This window comes from Triticum dicoccoides, chromosome 1B, assembly GCF_002162155.2.
Source record: "Triticum dicoccoides isolate Atlit2015 ecotype Zavitan chromosome 1B, WEW_v2.0, whole genome shotgun sequence".
Taxonomy (NCBI): Eukaryota; Viridiplantae; Streptophyta; class Magnoliopsida; order Poales; family Poaceae; genus Triticum; species Triticum dicoccoides.
The window spans coordinates 56,106,133-56,116,627 of record NC_041381.1 but is presented as its reverse complement, the minus strand read 5'-3'; the positions used below and the strand labels follow the sequence as shown (position 1 = coordinate 56,116,627).

Genomic DNA, 10,495 nt, shown 5'->3' with positions numbered 1-10,495 from the left:
CACACACACACTAGCGTTATATGGTGACTTGCACGTTGCAGTGTCTTGCGACCTTCTAGCATTGGTCATATCTTTTATTGCCAAAAAATAAAAACTTCAAATTTGTAATGTACATGATTCGACATGTACTTGGTGATGTGGTGGTAGTGTAAATTTGACAAAACTGATATTTAAAATATATGAGAAAAATGAGCTCCAAATTCTCGCTGTATATATAGAGGGTGGCTGCACGTCATAGTAGCTCGTGGCCTACTAGCTTCAGATGATGTCGAAGGCTTGCATGTTCTTGATGATGTGGAGGCTTTCCATGTGGTGATATGGAATGTGGAGGCATCTGCTAGAAGGTTATAGTTGTCGTGATGTACTACAATACTAGCGTGAATAAACTTAATAACAACACAGTCAACAAATGTGCCTGACTAGGTAAGTCATGGCTTGCATGTGCTAGAAGGTTTTAGGTGTGGTGTTGTACTACTATACAAGTGTGTGCAAGGTCATCTTACGGACTGACTGCTTAAGTTGTCGTCCTAATTAAGTAAGTAGTTCTACCTCACCTTGGTGAAGAATCTTGCTTCTGACTTTTGTATCATTTTTGTCTCTACATGAATACCAGAAAGAGTTTGTGATTCAATGAATCTGTAGTACTTGCCAAATTATAAAACTTTCTGAATATTGAAGGGCATATTCAACTGCATAGTATATTCTACATAATATTAACAAAGAAATTGGAAACTATCAAGTGGGTGTATTGTGGACATATGGTTCAGTTGAGACTGTCAACTTATCAAGCGCGTTCTTATGCCAAAAGGTCTTTTCTCTTAAAAAACACTCCTCTCTCATTCGAAACAAATATTGAGATTGTAACCTAGTGTTGAAGAATTCAAAACCAACATTCTATCACAAAGGTTTTGCCCAGACCATTTACATAGAGCACATCCTAAATAGGTACACCAAGGAAACCAATTGGTATGCATTAATTCAATTTTAGTTATTCAGGATGATGTCATATCTTTGTTCATGTTGTTGAAAACGTGAGAGACATGAAATTGATCTATAAACATCATTCCAGTTGTGATATATCCTTGTGGTATGCTTGACATAGAACAATTGTGTGTCGCCACTATCATTACTATTTATTGAACATCAGTTGGTGGCAGTGATGGTTCGTCCACACGCTCAAATCTATTTCCCACCCTAAAAGTTCTCGAGCAAAAAGTAACAAAATAGTTAACTCAAACAAAACAAAGTTCATCCACTAATGCACAACAAACTAATTGAACCACTTCCCTCTAAAATCTCTCAAGAAAAAAGATCATAATATTAGTTTGTATGGCTATTAAGCTCCGAGTCAATGGTGAACTGGCGATGGCTTACTGCGATCGGCGTATACTCTTTATCTATGAAGCACAGATACTTTCTTATTTAATTTTGACATATTACTTTTGATTTTATGGTCATTTGAAAAGGTAATTATGATCCTCCAGTACTCCTTAAGATTTTAGTTATATATTTCCCTTTTGCTGATAGGTGATTGTCAACTTCTCTTGGAATTTCCCCGCAAAAAAATATATTTCTCTTGGAATTTTTTCCAAATGTTTAGCAATGCAATTTTGATGCCTATTAGGTAATTGTTACGTTACATTATTGACATTGCATAATTAGTTCAAATAATTATCTACATACCTTTGCCAAATATCATTCATAAATAGCGACTGATTTTTTAGATGAATGCTCGGGCAACTACAAAAGGACGTGTTGAACACTGGACGCATATTATCCTTAGAGTACACCAGATGCTCATCTCCCTGTTTCACCGAAGCTGTAGGTCAATGACAAAGCCAATCAATAAATTAACAACTTATGTGTACAAAAATATTTGTGGATCCAATCATTGCGGACTACCCAATCACGACAAAATAATACTCGCTTGCAAACATGGTGTAAGGTGAAGCAATGACAATAGTTGTGGTGATGTACTAGTGTGAATACCAGCACCTCTAGCATGGTCATCATATTAGACTACATATTAGACTAGCTGACTATGGGTTGTTGTGAAACTATAATGATAAGTTGTACCTCACCTCTGGCAAAGATCCTTTGTATTGACTTTCGTATCCCTTTTTGTCTTTCCATAAATACCAGCACACGGTTTTGTCTTTCCACATGTTAGAAATTTGACTGTTTAATATTGAAGGGGCCAATTGAGCCCTAGCTGACTATGTGTTGTTGTGAAACTATAATGATAAGTTGTACCTCTCCTTTGGTAAAGATTGTTTGTGTACACTACCATCCATGGTCATCTCTTCCCTGCTCGGCTCCCGTCCTTATAAATACTTGTCACCTTGTTGTTCAATCATTCTCATCGGCTAGAACAAACATCCCGATCGAAACACTTTTCTCCCTCTCCTTCGTCGTCTCGCTGAGTGCTCTCTTCTTAATTAGGTATCCCCCCGTCTGTTCTTGCTCGGTTGCTTGCATCTTTCTGTTTTCCTAGTTAACTTGTAATTCATATTTTTTAGCCTATACAGTCCATCCTCGGTGAAGCTTGTACTGTCATACTTTATACTCTCCCAAACAATTCTATTTCTAGGTTCCGAGATCATGGGCAGCAGCAGCACACTGTCATCGGTGCGGGAGATCCGGCGTTTGCAGCGTGCAGACGGGTCTGCAGCCATCCTCGCGGTCGGCACGGCGAACCCGCCCAATTGCGTGTCCCAGGAGGAGTACCCGGACTACTACTTCCGCGTCACCAAGAGCCAACACCTCACTGGCCTCAAAAAACAACTCAAGACCTTCTGTAAGCAGAAAGAAAAGAATACATGCAAATATAGTAGTAGACTAGTAGTCCAAACTTGTTTATACATACCTAACGATGATGTACGGTCCAAACTTGGTTTGTATGATGATCAGGCGAGATGACATCAACGGAGATGCGCTACTTCCATCACACAGAGGAGCTGCTGGACGCCCACCCTGAATTCCTCTACCACGACAAGCCATCCCTGGACGCCCGGCTCGACATCGCCGCTGCTGCAGCCCCGGAGCTGGCGGCATCAGCTGCAGCCAAGGCCATAGCCAAGTGGGGCCGTCCGGCCACCGACATCACCCACCTCATCGTCAGCACCAACTCCGGCATGCACGCCCCGGGCGTCGACCTCCGCCTGGCCTCTCTCCTCGCCCTCCACGCGTCCGTATGCCGGACGATGCTCAACCTCAACGGCTGCTCCGCTGGTGCCGCTTCCCTGCGCCTCGCCAAGGACATGGCTGAGAACAACCGCGGGGCGCGCGTGCTTGTGGCCTGCGTCGAGCTCACGGTCGTCAACTTCCGCGGGCCCGAGGAGGCGTACCCACACAGGCTCATTAGCCAGGCAGCCTTCGGCGATGGCGCCGGAGCAGTCATCGTCGGTGCTGACGCCGTGCACCCTGTGGAGCACGCGCTCTTCGAGATGGTGTCGGCCTCGCAGACCACGATACCAGCAACCGACGGCGTGCTCAACATGCAGCTCACGGAAGCCGGCCTCGACGGCCACATCTTCACCAGGGAGCTCATTCCTCTAGCGGCACAGCACATCGAGCAGTGTCTCATGGATGCTTTCCAGCCGCTTGGAATCATGAGCGATGGCACCAAATGGAACGATATGTTCTTTGTGGTGCACCCTGGCATCCGTGGAATAATGGACCACATTGACGGTGCACTCCAGCTGGATCACGGGAAGCTGGCCGCGAGCCGGACTGTACTGAGAGACTACGGGAACATGCTTGGTGCCACATTGATCTTCGTGCTCGACGAGCAACGGCGGCGAATGGAGGATGAAGGAGAGACGGGCGAGTGGGGTGTGATGATGGGATTTGGACCGGGGTTCACGGTGGAGACCATGGTGCTCCATGTGGTGGCCAGCAACCTGCACAACAAAAATTGACCACCCTCGACCCATTCATAGGCTACTTATGTGATACATAATATGAAACAAAATAAACAAGTTCAATTACAAGCATTCAAATTGTACAACCTGCTCACTAGGGCATCACAATAAAAAAGTTCAAACATGGGCTGGCGGAATACTCGTGTGAAAAGTTACGTGGATCGAAATAACTCTTGTGGTATCCTCGGCAATAGAAAAAAACAAATGGCAAGTCCAAAAGTTATGAATAGTACTCCCTCCATCCCACAGTCCAAAAATGACTTACATTATGGCGGAGGGAGCTTGCAGAAACATCTTGTATTATGAAACGGAGGGAGTATCAATTTTGTTTCTTTCGTCCAGAATACCACGGTAGTCATTCATTCACGCATTACGCTAAGTCATGTTTGTTACAAAAAAAATTAGATTTTTTTACTCTTTTTTATATTATCTGTAAAAAATCCAATACGGGTGCAATGGGGCCTGAGAGCCATTAGCTATTTCCAATCACATTATGTAATATTGGCTATCATGGTTTCTTCTCTATATTTTATATGTTTGTAGTATAAAAGTAGGCGCAAATAGTCATATTATTTTACAAACATTTACATGCTTAAGTTCCTAGCCAACACATGTGTTCCTCAATGTTGTCATTTATTTTTCAAAACTTACAAACCAATTTTTCTCAAAATTTTAGAAAGTTGATACAATAGAGCCCAGGAACATTCTACTATTTTTCTTATTGAGAAACACTACTCCTGTCCTATCCACACAAATGGATACTCAATAACCAACCTTAATAGAACATGTACACATGTATTCAATACTGCATATTTAAATAAGTTCCAGCTTGACGAATGTATCATCACCAACCAGTGTATCGCCCAATGCGAGAGGTACAGAGCAGTCACCTGCAGCGTGACTGTTGGCCAGCTCGGTAGCTACCGCCGCTCTTCGCCCAATTTTTCCGACGTGGTTCCGCTACCGGTCTAGAGTTGATTTTGTCCAGTTTTTCCATGGTTTGTGTATATTTATTATTTAATAATTTTCTATTCATTCTGTTTAGTTTTAAATAAACATTTTCAACATTAAGTAAGCAATTGAGAATTTTAGACAGTTCATGGATTTCACAAAAAGGCTCATGAATTCGTGAAAATTATTGTGAATAATAAAAATAATCATGTATCGAAAAATATGTGAGTTTTAGAAAATTCTCACGAATTTGAAAAATGTTCGAACAATATAAAATATGTTCTCAATTCAAAAAATCTACATGAGTTATGAGAAAAACATTATGAAGTCAGAAAAATGTACACGAAATGTAAAAAATCAAAAATTAGAAAATATTATTATTTTATTTTATTTATGAATACATAAAATATTCATGAATTTGAAAACCATATACATGAAATAAACAATATTGTCAAATTTATAAATGTTCTTAAATTTGAAAATATTGGTTAGGAATTGAAAAAATATCTGTCAATCCAAAAAATGGTTAAAGAATTCAACAATTTTTGCAATATTTTTAGAAAAATCGGGTTAATAAAATATTCAAGTTTGAATCGTGACATTGCTGATTTAAAAATTATTCATAAATTTTCAAAAAAATATGATTATATAAAATGTTCAAGAATTCCAAAAATTGTAAGTGAGATTTTTTATTTTTACAAATTCTGAAATACTCATGAATTCAGAAAGTGTTTGATTATTTTAAAATATTTGTGAATTTAAAAATATTTGCAAATTTGAGCAATATTTGTAGACTTGAAAACATGAATTTAAAAAAATTATGAACAAAAAGAAAAATGGAAAAAGAAAAGAAAACTAAAATAAAATGAATAAGCAGTGAAAATAGAAGAAAAACAAATAAAAATCCTTCAGGAATATTTTCAAACTGTGTGAAAGATTCTAGAAGCCTCATGAAACCGTCATCCTTAAAAAAACAGAAAATACTGCTAGCAATACCCAATAAAACCCGCTAAGGAAAGTATGTGTAGCCAGTGCTACTGGGGTGGCCCACGTTGAAGCGATTGTGAGGGATTCACTTTTAGAGGTCACTACATGCAATATATCTCAGTTGCCTCCATGTACCCTAAACTTGTGATTTTATCACAATTTCCATTATTGCCCATTAACTCCACATGCCAAGTTAACCAATCCCTTTATTTCTTGAAAATCAGTGTTTGCTTCTTCTCGATCCTAGCCTTTGTCCCTAACATCCCGCGGTAATTGTTAGACACCATCGCTCACCAATCATAAACATCACTGTATACCATCGCACACCAATCATAAACGCCACCGTGTACCTACAACAATGTGCCCTCGCCCTTGTGGTCTCTACACAGATCTGTGCACAACGTCGTCAACTCGCTTATTAGACTTATGTTATAACAGTGGTATTAACCGAAAATTCGAAGGAGTGCACGTCCTCGCCTGCTCATGGTATCCTACACCGTACACGCCACCAAGATCTGACACGCCAAACGCTCGTGGGACATAGTACGCTGTTGTAATGCATTTATTGGCCCATCAAGCGTTGTAACGCCGTCAGGTTGCTAGAGAACTTCACGTCCAGCTCCGTCATGTGGACGCGGCCAAGTCATAGCCTCAGGAGAGTGTAGCTATGTACTTCCGCGGTATGGGAACACTTTTTCTACAAGAATATTCATGTATAATAGAAAAAAAGGTCCTTATACACATGTTCATAATATTAGTCGTGTATTGGAAAATTCATCAAATATTTTGTTTTTTTAAACGAGGTTTCTTAGGGCTCGATTCGTTAAAAAGTAGAAGAGAGTTGTCTGATTAATTAATGGAAACCCGGGTGAAAACCGTTACAACAAGCCAACAACATGGCACCATAAACACACGCCGACCCCGAGGCCATACACCAGGCGAACCGCTGACTTCGTCACTCTAGCAACCCTTAGCCGACACCCTAAAACAAAAACTAAAGCGGCTGCTCCGGCATTCAAGCCGACCCGAGGCCGCGCACCAGGAGAGCCACCTACTCTGCCGCCAGAGAAACCGGAGCTGACACCCGACAACCATCTCTAGAGTCCCCGCTCCGACGTACACAGGAAAACCCCACACACTGACCCCGAGGCCCCACACCAGGCGAGCCACCGGCTTCATCACCCGAGCAACCGCAGTCGACACTCGAGGCTGCTCTGCTCGCCCACGCCAACTCTACCTAGGGGACTAGAGCCGCCTCACCAGACCCACGCACCCAGCCGCGCCAACCGGCCAGCAGAGCAACAGGAGAGCATCCTCGCAAAAAAATCCTCACCAAAAAAAAGAGCCACAGGAGAGCGCCCAGCCCGTTGCGCGTATACGCCTCCCAGCACATGCACTCCCACGCCGCACCGTCCACCATTTGACCCCCAACCACGCTGCCCGGAGCTCACAGCTCAACCAAGGAACCGTTGCGGATGCTGCATGCAGTAGCTCATCTCGCACCGCTCCCGCTTAGGTGAAGCCACGCCGGATCCAACCTAGGATGACCAGATCCGGACGCCATGCATCTCCGCCGTCCCTCAGCAGCGGGATGTTCATCGTGTACTTGAAAATACATTCATCATATATTTTAAAAATATTCATCGTATATTATTATTGTTTCATTTGTTTCCCAAAATAACATCGTGTTTTAGAAAGTATTAGTTGCACTACAAACTTAATCATTGAGCAATTAAAAATATTATATTTATAAAAAATCATGTAAATATAAAAGTGTTTTCATGTTTTAAAAAAAATGAACATTTCATTAAAAATGAAGAATCTTTTTTAATCTTGATGTGATTTTCTAAGAATACCATTAACATTTTTGTAGTGTTCCCATATTTTAAAAACATGATAATCATGATGTAAAAATAAAAGTATTCTCATATTTTATTTTAAATGTGGTACTTTTTTTAAAACATGATGATTTTTCGTAATCACGGTGCTCTTTTCTGAAAACACGATAAACATTGTTCCAGAAAAGTGTTACTGCCATTTTATGGTGTTCCCGTATTTAAAAAACGCACTAATCATGATGTTAAAATAGACATTTTTCCCACATTTAAAAATAAAATTAGTTTTCTAAACAAGTTAGAATATTTCTTGTAATGTGATGAACATTTTTCAAATAGATCGTAAATTGCTTTAGAAAATGTCTATTGAACAAAAAATGCATGACGAACCTTTTTGATTTCATGATGGCCATTTTTTAATACATGATGAAACTTACGTTCAAGTACACGATGGACATTCTTTTTAAAAGTTCATGACGACTCTTTAAAATATGCTGCGATCATTTTCTTAAAACATGACGAACAATTATCCATAAACCGTCACTACCCCAAACGCACTTTTTCCTGACGGCCAAATACCGTCAGGAATGCGTCAAAATCGTCAGGAATGAGAGCTTACCATCAGGAATTTCCCGTCAGCAACAACTTGTCAGGAAAAATGCGTGTTCCTGAAGGTAGCCGTCAGGAACGTTATTCCTGACGGTGTTTCCTGACGGGGGTACCCACGATCGCCCAACTGTGATGCCTGACGGTGGCACCGTCAGGAAATGCCTTCAGGAATCTGGCCGTCAGGAATGCTCTCTGCTTTCCTGAACGTTATTAGGCCGCCTTCAGGAATGAGCACCTCCTGATCATGAAGGCTGGCTACGTCACGAAAGTAAAACATGGTAGCACAGTGACCCCGTCAGGAATGATTATTTACCCCAAAAAATCAAAATAATATTGAATTACTGATATTCACAGCCAATTGTGGTACAACAATTAATATTCTTGCACAAACAAAGGTCACATAGCCTAGTTTAAGATGGCATCCCATTCATAGCTCACAATATATACCCATTACACAAACCTCCATGTTCACCAGATTCGCATAATTACCAAAAGCTCAACTTAACACTAGTTCTTAGCCAGACCAAAAGACATACTAGAGTCCTAAATTTCCATCAGTAGTAGCGATTGACAAATAAAAGGGTCCGTGCACATAGTTACCAGTACAAGCACTAATTATAACTATGGCATTCCTAAATGATTTTCATGTGTCGGACCAGAACCATGATCATCCATTTGAGTACCAGCATCAACATGCCTTTCATCATGTGAAGAATCTGTCATTGGAGTACCACCATCCTCTTGGGCCTGGGGTATTTCATTCACCTGCAAAGTGTTAATGCAACAGATTTTAGCATAGTGAAGTAAAACAGCGAACACACACTAAAGCAGAACTTGTTGCATAGAGGGGTTGAGTGTCGTGGTGTACATACCAGATCACCGCCATCCATCAGCTCATCTTGGTAGGCAAGAAGATCTTCGGGTACTTCCCATCCTAGCTTGCCATAAAACCCCTACAGTGCAATAAATGGTGAAATCGATGTGCAAACCATCAACAAGATCCATAATGCAATCAAAGCAAATCTATGTAAAAGATGAGCAATACCTGTACATGTTTGCTCAGAACAAAATTATTCTTGCAGCGCCTTTTAAGTTGAGCATTTTCCTTCAATAAATAATGGTATGATATGGAGTTTGATGGCCTTGTGTCATTCTCTCTAGCTTTTGCAACTACCACTGCTTTCTTTATAGCACCATCACCTATTGCTAGTCGCCCATGGGCATGCCACCACTGGAGGAGTACATGATTTCTGGATCGAGATCACGGTCCTTCCAATGTAGTGGATCTGCTGCTTTCAGAGCTGTGTAATAGGTGTTCTGAAACAATGAAGAATAACAATATCTCGCTATTAATTTCAGATTAACAACTTTTGAAGTTCGGAAGGCAGAGCAAACATGCATGAACCTTTTGAGGGGCACTGTACTACAAGACTGCGAGGGGCGCCGGTCGTCGGGGATGAAGGCGCCGCTAGAATGGCTGGAGGGCGCACGAGGGGTGGCTGGACATCGACGGTGCAGCGTTGGGCGGCGACGGAGGCGACTGGCTGGATGGCGACGGGGCGACAGGGCGGCGGTTGATGGGGGGAGATGGCGCTGGAGGAGTGGGAGCAGCAGCGGTGTGGGGTCAACCGCCGGCTGTGTGGTGCGGCGGCACCGGACGGGAGGCGACGACCATAGGGGATTGGGAGGAGGGGGCGGCGGCCATGGGGGTTTGGAGGAGGGGCGGCGAGATGCAAAACAGGGGATGGGCACGCGTAGGAGTTGGTTTTAGGGATTTTGACCAGTCGTTCCTGACGTTGGGCCCATCCACGTCAGCGATGGGGGCACAACCGGCGCGAAAACCACTGGCGAGCGGAAAAATCGCGCGCCTTGCTCGCTCCTAGCCAAAATTCCACGTTCCTGAAGGCGGTGTACCGTCACGTGCGTGCGCAAGATATTATTCCCGACGTGGATCGGCTCCCTTCACGTATATGGGCCACGTTCCTGAAGGCTTCTCGTATTCCTGAAGGTTAATATGCGGCCCTTTAGGATTGACTCGACCCATTCGCCTCGGTACGCCATTCACGTCACGAACGTCGCACGTTCCTGAAGGAGCACTTGCAACCTTCACGAATATTATAAACCGTCACGAAAAAGTCTGTTTGGGGTACTGCGTGAACATTTTTGAAACATGACGACCAAAAGTTGACC

At 42.4% G+C, this 10,495-nt stretch overlaps 1 protein-coding gene and 1 long non-coding RNA gene across 2 annotated transcripts; one reads left to right on the top strand and one right to left on the bottom strand.

Moving 5' to 3' along the window:
* Positions 1–2,601: 2,601 nt before the first annotated feature.
* On the top strand, positions 2,602–3,968 carry LOC119301039 (bisdemethoxycurcumin synthase-like). The gene is made up of 2 exons (XM_037577945.1): positions 2,602–2,797; positions 2,911–3,968. The coding sequence occupies exons 1-2, from the start codon at positions 2,602–2,604 to the stop codon at positions 3,918–3,920; spliced, it is 1,206 nt and encodes a 401-aa protein (XP_037433842.1). The 3' UTR covers positions 3,921–3,968.
* A 4,659-nt stretch (positions 3,969–8,627) lies between these two features.
* LOC119301031 lies at positions 8,628–10,017 on the bottom strand. The gene is made up of 4 exons (XR_005146852.1): positions 9,711–10,017; positions 9,351–9,622; positions 9,178–9,258; positions 8,628–9,070 (listed from the first exon to the last, which is right to left on the bottom strand). It is a non-coding gene; the product is annotated as an uncharacterized LOC119301031 (long non-coding RNA).
* Positions 10,018–10,495: the final 478 nt, after the last annotated feature.

Excerpts from the sequence above, each read along its gene's own strand:
- LOC119301039 (XM_037577945.1), top strand. The coding sequence starts at position 2,602 with ATGGGCAGCAGCAGCACACTGTCATCGGTGCGGGAGATCCGGCGTTTG. Across the intron at positions 2,798-2,910 it reads AAAACAACTCAAGACCTTCT|GCGAGATGACATCAACGGAG; the intron begins GTAAGCAGAAAG and ends TATGATGATCAG.